General features: G+C 43.2%; 1 protein-coding gene across 5 annotated transcripts in view; it reads right to left on the bottom strand.

Annotated features, from left to right (window-relative positions):
• Nucleotides 1-712: 712 nt before the first annotated feature.
• LOC116940314 (glutamine--fructose-6-phosphate aminotransferase [isomerizing] 1-like) overlaps nucleotides 713-19,689 on the bottom strand; it is a 32,636-nt gene continuing 13,659 nt past the window's right edge. For 4 of the 5 annotated variants that reach the window (XM_032949963.2, XM_032949964.2, XM_032949965.2 and 1 more), the window contains 4 exons: nucleotides 17,632-17,759; nucleotides 15,828-15,995; nucleotides 14,823-14,984; nucleotides 8,120-13,115 (listed from right to left, as the gene is read on the bottom strand). In XM_032949963.2, the coding sequence (XP_032805854.1) occupies nucleotides 13,071-13,115; nucleotides 14,823-14,984; nucleotides 15,828-15,995; nucleotides 17,632-17,759 (503 nt within the window). In that variant the 3' untranslated portion in view covers nucleotides 8,120-13,070. Of the gene's footprint in view, nucleotides 779-8,119; nucleotides 13,116-14,822; nucleotides 14,985-15,827; nucleotides 15,996-17,631; nucleotides 17,760-19,689 lie in introns of those variants that run through there. The other variant, XM_076065713.1, reaches the window with a different exon arrangement.

Here is a 19,689-nt window from a genome sequence, read left to right as displayed (position 1 = left end):
GTACAGTCTGATACTTTTTAAATATATATGTAAAATAACTTTATTTTAAGAAGGAACACTGTTAAATGTATTTTAATGTCTCGTGAACATTTAGAGGATCGATCTGAACTCTGTCCGGATAATTCACGGAAGGTGTGCATGTTTCGCCCATGAATGGAAGACCCAGGGTCTACCAGACACACTGCGGATGCGGTGAGGTGCACTGATGACTGATGCCAGCCCATAACGACTCAACTCAATGACCCCCGGATGCCGTGGAATGACTTGCAAAATAAAATATATACAATGGTAGCCTGCTGCGTTTTTTTTTCAAACACCATACGAAATAAGAAAATTTAAACGCGGAAATAAAAATAGTACAACCACCTTTAAAATCTGTTCTGCGTATGTTCCGCAGAGTCCATTGATGTGTAAAAAAAAGAGCGGCGATTCCTCTCGGCATGCTGCGACTAGTTATTTTGTTGTTGTGGAGTGACTCATGCGGCCAGCTATGGCTGCAGGGTTTGGTGGTACATGTTGTTTATGTCATTTATTGTGAAAATTCGGTCACAGTTCCTATGACCACTGTTACATTGCTTTTATGGATTTATTTTGGTATTTCGAAAACTTTTTTGGTTTGGCCATGTTTGTTTGTTGTAGTACAGAGTTAGACTGATGGCGTTAATCTAAGTTGTCTTGTGGTTGTTGTTGTTTGACTTGCATCCCACTGGGATTTTTGCACACAGCGTTAGTGTACGGTGCTTTTTCTGGAATATTTTGCTTTTCTTTCCTGGATTTTCTGTTTGCATAAAGTCACATAGTCACTTTAAGATGTTTTCTTGTTCATGTTTTTGTTTTTTGTTTGTTGCGGTTGCACCCGATTCAAGAGCCAAATAAATGAAATTGAAACTGAAAAAACAACATATAGGCACTGCAACTCGTGCGTTGCAAGACGAGTTGCGTCCAAGCACAAAACGTTCCCCTAATTTCTGCTGTTGTGCCCACTCAACACAGACACACACACACACACGCGTACCTTTAACTTCTTGTGGTACTCCGACCCGCTTCTGATTGAAAGAGACGCAAATTAAATTTGGTTAAAGTGCTTCGGCACCGGGGGGGGCTGTTAATCATTTCCGAGGGACAGGAAGTTGTCCGGATGATGGATTGTGGGTAGTCAGCGTTAATTAGCGACAGAGCAGCACAGGGGGAGGGTAAGCTCTGCGAGAGGCTTTGCTCCGACTTGGCCAGATCACAGGATCACAACCAAAAATAATTGCCACAGCCAGCGAACGCATAGTGGGCCTCGACACCTCGCAATAAACGTCCGGCAAGCATGAGCGAACAACAATTAAGATTACTCTGGGAGTCGCAATTGCGCGCCCTATTTTGTTAAACAAAAATGTTTTATTGAAATGCTCCGCCGTGAGTTGTAGCCGCCTCATTAAAGTGGTCACACCGACCCCCACCCCTGCCGTGGTGACGACGACGATAGTACTCCTTGCGCTCCATACGTGCACGTCCGTCGCAATCCGTTCGCGGTAATATATTGTCTATGTAGAAAAAAAAATGTGTTGTAGTTGTTACGAACAAATTGTGTCCATTCAATTTTAATACAAATTACAACCCGTAACTCCTGCAGCTGCTGCGGTGCGTAATTAAGGGCGATAATCTTGCGTTCGTATTTACAGCTCTCTTAATTTTGTTTTATTATAAAGTGTGATGGGTACACTATCGGTGATAATAAATTCATAAAAGGCACGGGCTGGAGTTGCTGGGGGAGGCTACGGGGGTAGATTCGGCAGGTTTTTTTTCTCTTCTTAAAATTAAAAATATAAACGAGTACAGGACATATGTTACATTCTCAGTAACAGCTTTTACGAGCGATAAGCTCGGATTGCATTGTGCGTGCGGACAACAACGCTAAGCCTTCTCTCCCGAGACGAGCTGGGCGGGCGTAAGCGTGGCTTCAGAGGCACAAAGGACGCGTGGACTCACAGACAGACGGGGGAGGTCGGCATATGGCTCGTTCTATACCACCACCACCACCAAACACCAACTAAATCCTCTGGGTGTTTTTGTGTGTGTGTAGCCGTCAGGGGGGGGAGAGAGATTCCCTCTGCGCTCTTCAATATAACTCGCTGGCCTCTCGCTCTCTCGCAACTGGTTGCTCACGAACGCTGGCGATGACACGTGCACCGTAGCCCACGTGCACCGCAGCCTACGTGCACAAGATTTCTCCCCCAGTATAGCCTTGGCATACTGTTGGGGCGAGTGCTGTTCGCGAGCTCCTATGAAGGCCGGAACAGCACCACGCCCGGTCACATTTTGTCTCCCCCGATGTGCATCAAGTACTTAATTGAGGCCGAGTCAACCATGGGGAGGCCCGGGAAAATTATTCGATGATAATCTTCACCGGTATTGGCCGTGAGCGGGTATCAAACTCGGGACGCCGGGTTCATAGCGCAGCGCACGAATCGCTAAGACTACCGCTCCTCGCACACCCGCGGTACAACAATAAAAACAGCCGTTCGCCACTATGTGGTGCTTGTGCCAGGCTAGGTGTCGAAGGCTCGTTGGCAGGTCACGGAACAGACCCAGGTGCCGCAGGTTGATTGACCGAGACGACTCGCCGATTCGCCACCTTGTCCTCCACTGTGCCAACTCGCTGTGTTTTATCCGCGCGGCGCTCCACTCGTTGTTGTGAGCGTCGCTACTCCGCCCTCCGTTGTTGCTGGAGGGTGACTGACTGCAACTGCCCAGCAGCAGCGTCCTTCACGAGCCTCCCCTAGAGAGGACGATCTTGACACCGCCGGTACCGGTGATCGACAAGTCCAATCATACACGCGCTGACACATCCGCACACTATTATTCGTTTCAGCTTGAGATGGAACCTCATCGTTTGAGGTTACGGTGATTCCGATTGCCTTGTGCGCTGTGTGTTGCGCCACTGCTTGATCTGATCCCCAACGATCGTGTTTAATGATTTTGATTTAGTAGTTTTATTTTGTCCGTTGGGTTTTCTGTTTGTTATGCAGGTTGCCATGAACTACATCTGGAGTTGTTCTTATGTGCAAACGGACTGCTCTATAACATAAAAAGATGACGTTTGGTGTTATATTCTCCAAAGTGGTTTCTGAATTAACAAAAAAAACTGCGTCTTTAAAATGCCAGATTTCTCCATTACTTGGCCAATAAAATGTTATATATGTTTTCCCTTGCAGCATTTTAACGTGAGCATGACCAATTGAAGAACACGCTGCCCTGCCACTGCGGCTATTCCCAGATCGAAATTTAAACCTCTTACTTTGAGAGAGAAAAAAATATACAATTGACTTTAAATAACATTTCTGGGACTGTTTTGGTAATGGTGCAAAAGCACAGCCTGGAATCACTTTACCCCTGACATTATAATCACGCACCTAGTTGCAACTGCCTTGTGTTTCATATGAAACATATATTGTTCGGTTTAAAAGTCATGATTGTTATCAATGATGGTGGTTAATTATTGTCAACATATACCAAAACCGAGCCCATGATTACATACCACAGACAATGTATTGTGTACGTCAAAACATTAAAATATATACGTAAATATGCGTGTGTGTGTATATATGGCAACAAACTACATTTGTATATTTTGAACAACACATTTGGGAGTTAGTCCTACTTTCTTGGCATACAGCTAATTTAGAGAGAAAACAAATATTATTACAAATTCCCCTTCAGGAATATTGGCTAATTACCGTTTTTTTCTGTGTTATGACCGTTTCTATCCCCTGTATTTTAAGGCAATAGCTGTGGGTGCGTCTTATAATAAACCATTGGGTTGTGTGTGACACCGGGCATAGGTTTGGGGTGCGTCGTATTTTCCAGAGCGTTTTACCAATCCAGAGACTACAGCTATGCGTTTGTAAACTAAACTGACAATGAATCGCATTTTTGCGAACACTTCCATTCTATAATTTGGACGATACGTGGCCTCGCACAGACGCATGCGTCACGGCTCTGCCAACGTTGGACCAAGAGTCTCCCAAGGGAGAATTACGCAGCCCGAATTATGGGAACCAAGTGTACGAGCAACGTCCAAGAGAAACAAGTTTGTTCAGATCTTAGGAAAAGCACAATCTGGAGTTTCTGCTCAACAGCATTAACGCCGGTTTATACAGGAAAAGCCTCGCCGAGTCTCACGTTGGCCGTGAGGATACTTATGTATTGGGATGTTTTGACCGATCCCATGAATAAATATTTAGCATGTTTCAAAGCATTAATTTGCTTGGAAATTTCCGTTTTCACACGCGACTATCACTGTCGCCAATTTTATTAACGTATTTATTGCAAACTTAAAGAGGGAAAAAAAACTCCTTTCTGCATTGATTTACATTTAGCACAGTAGAGTGAATCATTTGAAAACCCCACTGACAAATGAGCCTAACCTTTTGAATCCCATAGCGTTAAATCACGGAGCATATTTTTTTTTTGTTATACAGCAGGGTGAACATTCAAAACATTACCATTACAATGTTGCTAGGCTGACAACGCAATTTGCTTTGTCCACGCCGGTGTTGGATACCAACTTGAAGAGACGAGAGAAATCAAGGGAAGGGTAAACAGCGTTAGTTCCAACAGACAGAATTCAATTTGATTTCATTCATTTGTCGGCTACTGCATTGCGCTGTACAATGTTAAAGGGGCTGTAAAAATAATGGCTGAGGTAGGACGTGGCATAGAGCTTAAACCGACTTAACAAACATGTATGTGCAATGGAACAGTGTTAGTTACGCCTTTTCAAAGCGGTTCAATTGCAAATTCCGTTGTGTAAACGTGGCATTTGTTCAGAATCAACGGGTAAGCCTTAAAATGATTTGCTCAATTTAAGGCCCCATTGTCAGCTCAGATAAATTGAATGGGAACAACATTGTTAAGTGGGGGGGAATCAACACAAAGTATACTTGGAAAAAAACACATCCTCATGAGCTAAGCAACTACAAGCACAGTGTTTTTGATCTCCCCGGCGCTCCACTCGTTGTCGTGAGCGTCACTCCTCCGCCTTCCGTCGTTTGCTGGAGGGCGACTGACTGCAACCAACTGCCCAGCAGCAGCGTCCTTCACGAGCCTCCTCCACAAAGGCCGATCTTGAGACCGCTGGTACCGGTGATTTGCAAGTTCAATAATACGCGCGCGGACACATGCCCACGAAACCATTCGCTTCAACTTGAGATGGAACCTCGTCGTTTGGGGTTACGGTGGCTCGGATTGCCTTGTGCGTGGTGTGTTGCACCACTGCAACACTGTAATTGACATTGTTTTGTTTGACATATAATACTTTATGTTAATTAATGCATCACTGAATAATTTTCAGATATCGACAAGTCATCGATTGTAAATTGTGCCAAGATTATATGGATAAACATAAGTCAAAAAATACTCGAGGCAATCATTTTATGACGAACTTATGCCGACTAAAATTACATCTTGTTCCACGATATACCGGACAGTGAATCGGGCTGCAGTTGTCAGTGTTGGGTTCGGATTATTGACCGTAAAGAAAAGTTGGCTTGGGCAGGACACATCACAAGAAGGACATCTGCGATACTGGACATCTGTGAAAAAGAGCTTCATAGCTCCTCGGATTCCTCCAATATAAATATTCTGATTCTGAAGGGATGGTTGGCCCAGTGGCAGCGAATACCGACGAGTGGCATTCAAATAATGGTAGACACCTGAGCATACGTCCTTCAGGGAGATGGAGCAATGCGATCCGCTCACGCACAGGAGCCCTGCAGCTCGTGGCATTGAGGGACCGGGACAGATCAATTATTTTTTACTTTTTACCAGGTTAAGATCACTGTTATAGCTCTTTGCCAGAAACGACCTGGCCACAAATGACAGCTCAACGAAGTGGCTTATCACGTGCAAATTTATCGCAGCCAAAACCGTGACCACAGGGAAAGAGAAACGCGCAAACTCCAAATATTCAGGCGTAGGGGTCGGGATCAAAGCCACGACCTCCTGTTTATCCAAGCGAGGTAGTTAACATCTCGCCACCGTGGTGTCAACGGATTGGAGAAACCTCATCCAAGCAGTGGATGATCATGGAGAGCGTAGTTTTTAGTGCTGACGATGTGAAACAAAAAAAACTAAGTTTTGATGTGTTTTTCAGTGTTGTACATTTATTTAATTGCAGCAATTTACATCCAAAAATGTTAAACCAATAATGATCATTATTCGTTACAGCATGGAATACGCATGCTGGTTGCAGATTTCATAAGCTGAAACTGATCACAAACATACATACGATCAAACGGCATTGTTGCAAGGTGCTTTTATCCCCTCTATGAAAAGTGGCAATTGAACTACTGACAACGTATTTGTTTAATTTTTGTCATACATAAAGCTATCCCGCACTCCCACTATAAATTAAATCGTTATATATTAGTCATAACCACATTTTTACGTAAAAAAAAATTACTCTACATTAAAAAGTCAACTTTTCCCCAAAATGTAAATATTAACGACTAGCAATTATCGGATACGGACACATTATTTTTTTAAAAAGTAAAATTTCACATTAAGAAATTAGGAGTGATTCTCAGTCTTGTTGCTTTTGTTACAAGATAAAAAAAAGGCCGACCAAATTGCCATAATGAGACCAGGTTGTAATTTGTGAAGTTAACATTCACACGCGAGACATCTGAACGTGTCATTAATTTTAATTTTGATCATCATTAAATCTCCAAACGGTGCGATTTAGTCAATTTACTCTTGCATTTCCGTTTTAAAACCAGTGTTGTTTTCATGTCGACAGGAGGGTCATCGTGTTGCTCGGGTTAATGCAGCAACGTCAGGAAACAGAGCCAGCACCTCTGTGATCTTGGGTTTGAGCCTTGAGGGCAGACACGTGATAAATAAATCCTGCTCTTCCAGCGCAGGATTTCTCACGCAGTTGGTGTTTTTTTTTATCTGGACCCAGGCAGCCGCCGATGATCAGGTAGCAGAAGAGGAAGAGCGAGAGAAAAGTCACAGGATTTGTATTTACGTGCAACGCGATCATACCTCACTCAGAATCACAAACCTGGGGCTAATTTTGGGAGGGTGAGGGAGGCACAATATGGAAGAGTCGGGCGATTGTAACGAGCACTCTACACTGCACATGAGTAGCAATGGCATTCATGTCAATGTGAAAAGTAGAAAATGCACATTGTAGTGACTTAGAACCAAGAATATGAATTCCTGCAGTGACGAAAGTTAAGTCTAAATTGATATATACTGTTCAATAAAAAAAAAGTGTAACTATATATGTGAATTAAAATAATTAAAAATTCAATCCTAACTTGCTTGTTTCTGAACGACAAAAATTGTGCGTGTTAATGACAGCAAAATAAGGAGTTTTTCGTGCCTATTCGTCGGAGCCAGGCAAACATTTCTGAATGAGGCAACTTGCCTCGGCCTCCCATCATATAGATTTGAAGAGAGCCATCATGCGTGGCAGCAGTGCCGCTCTTTAAGAAAAAGCGGGGGGGGGGGGGGCAAATCAAAAAGTCTCTCGGATGCTCTGCTCGACATCCCAATAAAACATTTTTGACAAAACCTCGCGGCTTGATGTGAACACGGTTGGACAATGACCAGCGAGGACGTCAGCGGCGCGGACCAGCGTGTGCCGCAGGACACGGCCACCTAATTACAAGCGGAGTTCGCTGCCGCCCACCCGCGAAGTGATCCTCGCGAAATAAGGAGCGACATTCTGTCACTGCTGTTTACGGGGCCAATCCGAACCTTGACGTCCGCCCCGGCTTCGTGCGGCACACTCGCCAGATATTTATCCCGCTTGATACGAGATCCACTCACGGACCAATGTTAAGCCCCCTCCCCCACCCCCCCCACCCCCCCAAAAAAAAAGAGTTCTGCCATGAAAGTTCTGAAAAATGGGTACACATTAAAACCTTAAGGGTAATGACTCTTAAATAAAAATGCATTAACGTTTTGAAGTGCAATTAATGAAGAGCATTAATATTTCTACCATGTGCATATTTATAGTACTTAAGTGGATAAATTATGCAAATTGGTTTGCTGTGACCACACAAGCTAAATGGATTGCATGTTTGCATAATTATGAGTATGGTAAATAAATCAAAGCATGTAAGAGTGTCCTATATTTTATTAGAAACAAATCATAAACAGCAATATAATAGGGTGTTCTTCGTTAAAAGGCTTTCACCACAAATCCGTCTCTTGTAACCTTCCAGGAAGATGCCTTCCTCCAATTACAGCCACGTACCCTGTACATGCACAGCTCTATTGCAGAGCTCCGCAGAACACAATCCAGCTTTGCCCTTGCTGCTGAAGCCAGTGTAATTTGGGTAATCTTTACAGATGCTCTTATTCAGGGGTTCCCAAACTCCAGTCTTCACAACCCACCACGTCCTTCCTCGTTTACCACTTTACACCCCATTCAAATACAAATGTACTTGTTCCACACTGCACGCATCTGATGATTGTTAAACACGTCCCACGCGACGAAGGGGAACAAAAGCGAAAAACCATGCAATGCACTGTATATACACTGTATACACTATATACTGAATACACTATATACTGTATACACTATATACTGTATACACTATATACTGTGCATGCAGCAAGAAAAATCAAAGTAAAAAAAACTGGAGCATAACCAACACACATGTATCTATGTTGTTGTTGAACAAAATCTATAAATACATGTTTGACACAGTTAAGCCATTGTTTTAAAAAAAACTGCCTTAAAATTGCCAACTCAAATTCAAATAGCGCCCTGGCTAAGGGCGCGCGAAATAAATCCGAAATAAAATAGGCAGTCCCAACGTGGAACATTCCACGGCAACGGAATTACACGACCAACGCAGACCACATAAAGACATTTCATTCGATACAATGAGCGTTTGTATGACCATCGTAACAACCTGCTCGTGCGAGGACATTTATGCACGACAAAAGCCCAAAATTATGCTCACGTCAAACTATCGATGAGGATCTGCTGTTCTGCGCTCTAATTACGTTACGGTGGGACCGACCGCGTACTACACATTACACCCGAAGCGATGACGCTTAGTGACACACTTGCATGCATGTATGCAATGGTCCAGTCACACTAATGGGCAACAATAGCCACCTCCCCATTTGCCGTGACTCGAGGCCAATGATTTAAGTTGAAATCGTGTCACCTCCACGGGGTTCCCCCCCGTGTCACATTCAACAGGCGATGCCTCGAAACTCAAAAAAACCAAGGAAAGGGGGCATATCACTACCTGCAAAGCATTACCCAAATTGGACTTGGCAGCAGATGATGCTTTCAGCTGTAAGTTTCAGTAACCTTTTCAAATCACACCACAAAATCGTCATCACACTTGATACATTGGTAATGAACTTGTGTAATAGTAGGGGAAAAAAACCAGCTACACCTACTGTATAACCACAAAACATAACAGACACCAGTATTATAACAATTTAAAATCAAAAGACTTATTGCACAACAAATAAAGTTGAGTATACTCTACAAGGTACTGTTTGGTCCCATAACCATTCCCAATCCCCTCCACCACCACCACCACCACAGAATACAGCAAAAACCCTGTTATCCGGCACTTCACCATCCGGAATGCTCGATTAACCGGCATTTGTCATATGACGGCAATACAAATCTTCCTTCACTAATCTGGAAAAAAATCCGACAGCCATCCGGCATCTTGCCGTGCGCTTATCACAGAGAGCTGTCGTTTACGGGAGCTTCAGGAAGCTGCCAACTGGCAGTGCAAGGGCAAGTCTGTACATAGTCTGTACATACAGCACTGTCCTACCCATATACCGTACTCTAAACTTCCCCACTGCTTCTCTATGATCAACTTAGAATGCTCCACAAACGACCCGTGAGCGCCTCCGTAAAAAGTGTATATTATTTCATGTACGATACATTTTGGCTTAGTTTGTGTCTTTAAATGTACTTGGAAAATTTTCTGAAACATCGGTTTAACTGCCAGTATCAAAAAAAGGTCCCATTATATAGCTGCTCACCCCAAGCTATAAATGCTCTGATACGTGCATTGTCTTTGTACTGTACGCCGTTTGGTCCGACACTCACGAGATGAGGCCATGAAGAAGACTGCCGCTGTCTCTGGTGTAGGCCAATCAAAGGCAATGCTAGTTTATTATCAGAGCCACGTGTTTGTTTGCATGTTCACCACAAGCAAGTGTGGTTAATGCAGGAACTTTATTCCTTGCAAAAAGGTTTTTATTTGGTGTTTGAACATCTTAACACCTGCTTTGTTGCCAGAAAGGCTAAAACCTGCACGTATTTTTCATAAGTAACCTCTCGGATAACTGGCGTATTCGATGAAACCAACATACTTCATTCCCCATGGATACCGGATAACGGTACTTTTGCTGCAACGAACTATCAATTTACATTCCACGCAATTAACAGGTGCTTGGACTGCGTGTAATTCCAACTTCAAAATCTCCCCAGCACACATAAAAGTTACCCTGAACATTATCGATGCTCTTGTGAAGTGCACACTATGCCAAATGCCGCCAACAGTGTACTCGGAAAGGCTGAAATTGCATACCACTTTGCCTGCTGAGGTCCATGAATAGAGGTGTGCCGCTCATTGCATCAGTTCTACTGTAACTTACGTGTTGAACTTCTTTCGCACCATACGTGCTACTATGTACGGCCTCTGCTACACTTTCCTTCAAACGCTTTTGGGATTAACTTTTTTCTCACAAATGTCAATGCGCATTAGTTTTTCAATTTAACTGTTTGACTCTCGCTTCATATTCCCCATGTAATTGGAAATTATGAGCCAGACATGTTGGGGTTTATTTTCTTTTGGGGAGGGGGGGGGGGAAACACAAAGCCGTATTTTTCAAACGCGATGTTGTGTAAACGCAAACTAAATTGAATGGAATTGTTGACTCCTGTTCCCATTGCAAAAAAAAATGGCATTAGTACCCAGGGTGGGTGTGAAACAGCTGTTAAGCCCCTGCTTTCCCCCACCCACTCTACCCCGCTGGGCAGTAGGGGCTGTCCACTCGCACAGTTCCTGGCATGGGCCCAGCCATTGTGCTCGGTGGCGTACAATTTGAATAACAAGAGAACGCTCCAATTGGCTAAAGATAAAGAGCTCAAGAAGACAAGTGCAAGTAGAGAGCATTGACTGCGCACCACTGACAGAGGGGGTACAATGATTCGTGCCTGCCGGAGACTTTTATAAATCAACGCAAATCGGGGCAGTAATTCCATTCGATAATTGAGGATGTATCGTCCCAATTTTACAATCTACTTTACTTAGTTAATGTTTTTTTCTTTATTTCTCGTTTGTACAGTTTTGCTCACATCATAATTGCATATCTGCACAAATGGAAACATCGATTCTTACACATGCAATCTCATGCACTTATCAATAATATCTTAATTATCTATAAATAAATCAATGACTGGATGGCTCTTTACACCCCGAATTGACATTGTTGGGGCATACATGCTATTCATGTAAAACAGGGAGTACAATAGACTTCTTTAAAAAGAATAGCAAATTAACAATGTTGCAACAAAAACAGGTCTCTCTACCAATGAACAAGTGCTTTCAAAGCCAACCCTGACTATTAAACCCATCGCATGTGGAATGGAAATACGAAATGCCTGTCAATGCTGCCACGTGACACAAGTGCCAAGTTATATCAGTCCCAATGGGATAGGATGAACAAAAAACGTTAAAAGTCTAATCTCTTTATAAAAGTTTAGCTTCATTCTACTTTTATGAGGACAGATTGAATAATTCAGCTTTTTTTTATACATAAGGTTACATAACAGAGCCGACACAAACATGTCAAATGTACAATGCATAAATATGGTAAACATACTTTTGCATGTATTCCTTAACGACCGATGCATTTGTGAGCAAATTGTATTTTTTTAAGCACGGAAACATAACTGATCATTTGTGTCCACTATTTAGCATAATACTAATAATTTAAATACAAATGGATGTTCATGCATAAAGCTCGTGATTTAGAAGCAAATTGGCCTAACACAGCACATCGCCAAGATCAAACTATTTGCTGTGAATTACAATCTCTCACACTTGCTGACAACCACAGTATCTGCATTCAGTATTCACATTACATCTGCATTTCAAAAAATATAAGCAACAACACGTGTCATAATTGATGCGACTTCACACGTTGCACAACCTCCATATTGTCGATGCATATCGAATAGCACATATTTTTTGTTTTATATAATAAGACATCATCAGCCATGATCAATCCACTGCAGGATGAAGAAGGCCTCTGAAAGCCATTGCCATCAGCGTCTCTCAATCCTGCAACGTAATAATTCACCTAACACACTTGCACGTGAGCGGACACCATCACTCCACCTCCTCGGAGGACTTGCTCCCCCGGGGCACGTTCCCTCCTTTGGCTGTCAATCCTTCGTTAGTCTCATCCATCGGCCACCATCCCTTCAAGACATAAGAGTTTTTCCATTCTGGAGATATTACCACCCTGGCTAATTAGAATAACAATACCACATTATTCAAGTTATTCTTTCATTCATGTTCCCTTCAACGATACTTATTGTCCTGTAAACAAGACGTGCGATACCAGCAGAAAGCCAAAATACAACAGCTGAACAATGGTAAACCAGTCTCTACAATTTAGAGCATGCCAAGACACTAAGTAAATTACACGTCATTAAACTAATATGTAAAGGCTCCGCCTAAATGTAGTTATAGATAATGCATGAATTTAATTGGGCTCTCACCGGGTTAACGGCATTGAATTGAATTATATTCTTAACTAACACATTAGCCGATTTCCACTTCATTCTTGTTCAGTGTTATTTATTGGTCGCATCATGTAAGAGCTTACAGAACTAGAGTTATAAAATAAACGTCCGTTACACTTTAACTTGACAGTTGAAGAAACAATTGCTTCAAGCAACACCAGTAAATAAGGAATGCAAATATATTATGCACAGAAGCACAAAACTAAAGGACAGTGTCGAATGAAAAACATTTCTCTTGCTTCACCGGGGAACTTTGAGAGCGGATTCACTCGACTGTGACGGACTTTGCCAAGTTGCGTGGGAAATCCACCTGCACAAAACACCAAAACACAAACTCAGGTCACTTTACACTTGCTCGTTGCTCATTAAAGGCGTTGAAACACCAGTTTTTTCTTAGAAAAAATGTGGGGGGGGGTTTGAAATGTGTTCCAATGTTGTTGTACGTGGCATTCCACGAGACGAAGAGTTCATTCGGAAATCTTACACAGCACCTCCCCCCATTTATTAGAAAAAGCGAATTTACACAGAAAGTATTAAATATTGTTCAGAATTCATTTTTATGCATCACAAATTGGGAGACGCACTCTTGCTATGAGATTGTCACATGCCAGTCAAACCAATAAATCAACGGTTTTTTTTCTCAGACTTGGAATCTTGCCCGATTCAATTTCAACACCGATTTTTGTTTTTTGTGCACTCATTGGTGACCACCAAGCTGAGACCAGAGTGGCTGCACTTGAGAAGCCGGTTTTAAACATGGGCAGTTGCACAGATTTCAACCCAAGATCTCAGGAATGATCAATGAAAACATGTCAAGGTCAAGACGTTGAATTCCTTACAATTTATTGAGCCTATCAATTGAAACATATAGCTATAAGAACCTCTTTTACAAGTGCCCTTGCATTGGATAATATGCAAACAACCTTTTCAAACCTAAAATAAAAACTCATTCTCAAGACTTTGTCATTAAATGCATTATGAATAACCCTGGAATTTGATCTGCATATTATTTGTGAGCCACTGTCATTAAAGTGCTTGCTGTAAGAGCGGGCGTCTGCCATGTGGAGCATTTTGTGCTGTGCATCTGGTCCCAGGCGAGCTGCGACGGCGTTCTCCGTCGCATTAATGGGGCGACGTGGGCGGAGAACAAGCTCATCTTGTCGCAACACCAGCGGCGCTGACATTAGTGAAGGTGACGGGATCAGTGGAATGGGGTACGGCTGGGCATGACAGCTCGCCGCTTTATTACACTCGAACCACCAAATAAAAATAGCAAAGGGACTGCTGCAGTACTGAAGTAGGAGCGGGAGGAGGATGGAGAGGGGGGGGATAGAAAAAATTGTAAATTGCAAACCCCCATGCCCACGACCCATTTTTTTGTTTGTTGCCATCACGCAAGTCTGATCCACAGACCCAAGCGGCCAGAGCTCGCGGCAACTGTCAGCAACTCGGCCGCCGACACGCCGTCAATTTTCCATGGGCCTCGACTGCAAGCCGCCGGGCTCACCGCCAGGAAACACGTTTGCTCAAGCAGAGCCGGGCTGGACTTTGATATTTGAAAATGATGCAGGGCGCTCGAGTGAGTTTATATTTTTTACGCTCACCACCCCCCCCCCCCCCGACTAAGGTTGAAAGTATAAATGCATTAGCTCGGGCTGTCTGTCTGTCTCAGGAGGGGTCACAATAACTTTTGCAAAGATGTTCCACGATAATAAAAAAAAAAATTGAAAGTTGTGTTGCTATTTGGGACTTGGCTTCGAGAAAAACAGTCAAATTTGGCGATTAAAAAAACAGCGCTTAAATTATGTTTTAGCTGCCACTGTGATGACATCATTAATTATAATGTCATCATTCTATGTCTCATCATGCGAGCGTCTCCCCTCCCGATGACGTGATTACGCGTGACCACGTCTCAGATTCTGGACGCAGTGTGACAACCACATTTTGGACGGCGTGAGAGAATCTGTTCGTGGGCATATTTCTTCTTTGTTTTTCACTTGAAATGCGCAAAACTTACGTCAAAGCCACGCAGGACAGCCAGATGGAAAGACAGGAGCTGCAGGGGGATGACGGTAAGGACGCCCTGCAGACAGTCCACCGTGTGCGGCAGTTCGATGGTGCGGTACGCGAGCAGCTTCGACTCATCGTCGTTTTTCTCGCAGATCAGGATAGGCCGCCCCTGCAGACACGGAGGTCGGTGAAAATGACGGAATCAGAATCGGAATCTTTATTTAGACTGGAGGAATCCGATGAGCTGTGAAGCTCTTTTTCAGTATGGGCGGGTCAACAAGTTACAACAGCGCAACAAAACAAAAAAACGATAGCAGTACAAAATAGAGGAAATGGTAAGCAAATCGCTAAAATATAAGTTTCTTGAGCGGGCGATACAGTTACACATGCCCTCAATTCCACGTGCGCGTGATGGCGGGTGATTTGACTCCTCGCTTCCCGCCCCGTGCGTGTAGAGAAAGCACAAGTCACAAGTGTAAGTATGAATCGGGGTCGGTCACGTATGAGCGGGTCCGCGTACTCCAAGCCCGCGTACTCTGAGACCTTACTGTAATAACGGGGTGGAGTGGTGGCAGTGTGATTCGGGTAGTGCGCTATGAACCCGGCAAATGGAGCTCAATTTTGGCCACGACTAACATCTGTAATATCTAAACTCGTCCCTGACCAACCAGCACTGACCAGTGTGGTGAAATATGGTGAACCCCCATGACCGACGTGGTATGGAGAGAGGTCTTGCTTTATCCAGCAGTGGATTGATAAAAGAATATCCGTTTAACCATTGTGTAATGCTGCGGTAAAGTTCAATGTATCGCGCTTATATAATTTTACACACTGTTGGTAAACATTAAACTCCTCGACCTCCGTTTGGCCAACTATTCTTTCTGGTGTGAGATTTAAAGTCACTGGCACTTAAAAAAAAACTCCAATAGAAAACAACAAAACAAATGGATATATCCAAAAGGCAACTCCATGCAGTTGTGAAAGAGAACTGTGAAAGACAGATGAATCTGACCTTTCTGGCCACTACTTGCTGAAGTGCGTTCTGACACTTGGTGTGCGTGGGGTCTTTCATGATGATCATGATGACAGGCATGAGCTTGTCCACCAGTGCGAGGGGCCCATGCTTCAGCTCCCCGGCGAGGATGCCCTCCGAATGCATGTACGTGATCTCCTTGATTTTCTACATTGTAAAGAAATAAAACAAAATATCCACACACGTTTCACAAACGCGTGCTTCCAAGTCGCGTATTTCAATTTTATTTCCTTTTTCCATTTTCCAACCCGGCCCGGGTGGATCTGTGTGGGTAGAGCGAGCGGCTCGCAAGGTGCGAGCTCAAATCCTGGCTGATTGTGTGACTAAGCCCATCATGCTTGTCCTTTGGATATAATCACGCCTGTAAAAGGAACGAGGAAATTCCACCACTGGCTCAAATTTGTAAGCAGGAGCTCTGTTCATGTCCTCTCAGTGCTCATCTGAGAAGGAAATCACCGACTTAAAAAAATGTCCTCGTAAATTAATCATTGCCTTTTCCTGTTTGTTTCTATGGCAAACAATGTGGGAAAATATACCAATCTTAAACTAGAAGCAAAAGTAACAGCCTGGGAAACAGTGAAGACCTTGAGCTGTCCTGACAATACACACACGAGACAGAAAATGGAACACACTAAGCATGCATTTTGAACTTAAGTGTAGCCATATTTACCATATAATGAAATAATAATCTAACAGTCACCATAAATACAATAGCATTTGTTTAAAGAGCCTGGATTCTAATTACGTTGATATATTTTACAATAAACATTCCGCTACAAGAGCAGGAATTAGGAAAAAAAAACTATTTTATATACACTTCACACCACAACAGTGAATTTATTTATAATAAAAAGAGATGACATTCCTGTTAATATAGAGATTAGAAAGTCATTATGCGCATTATAAATCATGCACAATTCAACCGCAACAATACTAAAGCCCCAGCTTCTCTCTAAGCACCCAGCTGAGTGCCAATGTCCTGTCAGTAGCCATTTCAGCAATAACATGTTGAATCGCAGCATATGAAGCCTCATTTACACTCTCTAATTAAATGCAGCTTACCACATGCTAATTAGCAGCCTAACGAGGGGATAAGTTATGCAAAAATTAAACGCAAAGAGGACAATCTGTTGTAGATTAGGGAAACGCATGTAGGAAGCCACATGCAGACACGTGGATAACGGGCTACAATTAGGGTTAATCAATTTAGTATTCCAATGTGTTTCGTGCAAAGACTACGCCGTGGTCAGCAGCCACGTTAATTCACATGTGAAACTGAAACTGAACTGTTGTTAGCGGCATACTTCAGTCGTAAAACTGATAAGGCACCTCAATGAAATTTAGGCTTTGAAACCGATGTGTCAACAATGTATGTGTCCTATTTCATTTGTGCACACTGCAGAGGGGGCAGCGGTGATTACAGGGGACTTGGCAAAACCTCAAAATCCATCGGGAAATTTGAAAATCCATCTAGTTGAACGGAGCTGTGTAGGGTCACATCATCGGATCACACATTACTTCATTCTCGCAGCCCAAGAAAAGATTACACACTCTCACAACTGAAATAGCCCTCACTCAATCTGCATTTACGCTTGGGGATGGCCACATCAATGCTCACTGGACCCTAGACCGTAGGCTGAAAAAGGGCCCGTCAACAAAAATATAAACATACAGAATTCAGTTCTACCTACAAAATGCTAAATAATAGCTACCGCTGCCTACTGGAAAAAAATCTCTCTTGCGTATTTCATGCACGTCAATCAACACCACAATAATATCATACCAGAGCACCCTCCATGCAGGTGGCATAGTTGAAGCCACGTCCCATCACCAGCAGGGATCTTTGCTGGTAAAGCTCATGAGCCAGCGAATTGATCTGATCATCGAGTGCAAGCACCTCTTTAATCAGGTCTGAAATGAAGAACAAAAAAAAATTACATTCGTACGACACATTATAATCATTACGCTTATTTCATCGAGAACGTGTTGCCAAGACTCAAAGCTTTTTCAGGAGGGTCCTGGATTGGAATTCATTCGTTCGTTTCTCAATCCGCTTGACCTGAAGGTCGCAGCGGCAGCATGTTGAGAGTAGGGCGGGGTCCAGACCTCCCTCCCTTTCCCTGGCGACAGAATCTAGCTCTTCCTGGGGAATTCCCAGGCATTCCAAGGCCAGCCGTGCGACATAGTCCTGCCAGCGTGCCCTGGGCCGGCCCCGGGGTCTTCGCCCAGTGGGACGTGCCCGGTAGAGTTCCAGGGGAAGTCTATCGGGGGGGCATCCTTACAAGGTGCATTGGAATGTTTGGCCAATTCCGCAAATTAATGTTTGGATTAATGTGGGAGGGAATCAGAATATACAAGAAAAAGGCCATGCATAGGAGGGGGGTAACACTCAGCATGGCCATCTCCTGATGATCTTCCAGCGTCAGTCACACCTGGAAGCACTGGTGGTCACCGATAACAACACAAACTCGACTCAACCAACCCTGCTGCATAGCCTCAAAACATCTGGAGAGAGATTGGCCTTTTTTTGGGCGACTTGGTCATATGCATCCTGTGCACGATGCACGATCAGTTTAACACGTAAGGCTTTCGCAACCAATATTATCAGTAATAATAATAATGCAAATTTATAACGCGCACAAATTTCACTTGCCCGAAGGCAGCGACCCCTGAGATGCGGAGCCCAGCTCAGAGATCCGCTCAGTAAGTCAAATAAAAAGATGTGTTTCTTCAAAAGGCGCTTAAAGATAGGTAAAGAGTCAGTGCTGCGAATGTGCAGGGGGGATGACGTTCCAGGTGGAAGGTCCAACAACATATTTTTTATCACTGCAGGTCTCCAGTCTATAGTTGCTGACTATTTTCCATTTCACGAATTGTCAAAAATTGTCAATGATCCTTGCCAATTGTTCAATGATGTCCGAGATCAGGGGCGGAGAGCCAGGATTTCAGGCCGGGGTGACATTCAACAAATTTTAATTTCAAGAATGATTAGAGTCAGGCTGTTGAACCAGATGCCATCGGTTGGCGACACGCTCTGACAATGCAGTTGCACGGAGTCCGCCAGACCGAGTGTCGTACACTTACACGCAGAATGTCACCCCTGTCACCCCCCCTGGCTCCGCCCCTGTCCGGGATAACATTGAATTGATTTAACTTCTGAAAATAAGAGCTTTTCCCCCACAAATTACAACCATTCAAGCTCACCAAACAGTGACAGTAATAATTAAATCAACATTTATAAAATAGCTGCACCACTGAGTATACAACACTTGTGCAAACAGTGCTTTGAGTCACGCATTGACACACACATGCACATCATCTGAGAGTAATACTGCCCACTCACAAAAAAATATTAACAATGCAAGCAAGCAAATGGAATGTATAAATGGCAATCTTTACGTGAACCTCAATCGAGCAAACTCAAAATACAATTCGGTTGCTTTCATTACAGCTGCTCAATTCTGGAAGACGGAACATGTTCAGCGCAGGGGGAATACCAAAATGAGAAAATAATTCATCATCCCATCAGCAGGGTGGACAGTGCACATCCGATAGGCGGAAAAGGTTGGTGGTATTTGAGGGCTGGTGCCCAATATTATTTAATTAGCTGCTAATTAATGACACCTACTCTCTATGAGGCACTGTGCAAAAATATGAAAAGCAATAGAAGAATTTCATAGCATTTTATTGCAATTTGTTTTTATTTTGTAAAAAAATGTAATTAATGTAATTCAGTAAACCGAAAACATTTTGGCAAATACATCTGTGAATTTTGTTTTGTGAAGGGCTTTGTCAGGCTAATACAGCATATTTGGCTCTTTCAATGAATTCCAATCAGAGT

This window comes from Petromyzon marinus, chromosome 8 (genome assembly GCF_048934315.1).
Source record: "Petromyzon marinus isolate PM22_M1 ecotype Great Lakes invasive population chromosome 8, UKy_Petmar_22M1.pri1.0, whole genome shotgun sequence".
NCBI classification, from domain to species: domain Eukaryota; kingdom Metazoa; phylum Chordata; class Hyperoartia; order Petromyzontiformes; family Petromyzontidae; genus Petromyzon; species Petromyzon marinus.
This window is presented reverse-complemented; position numbering and strand designations above follow the sequence as displayed.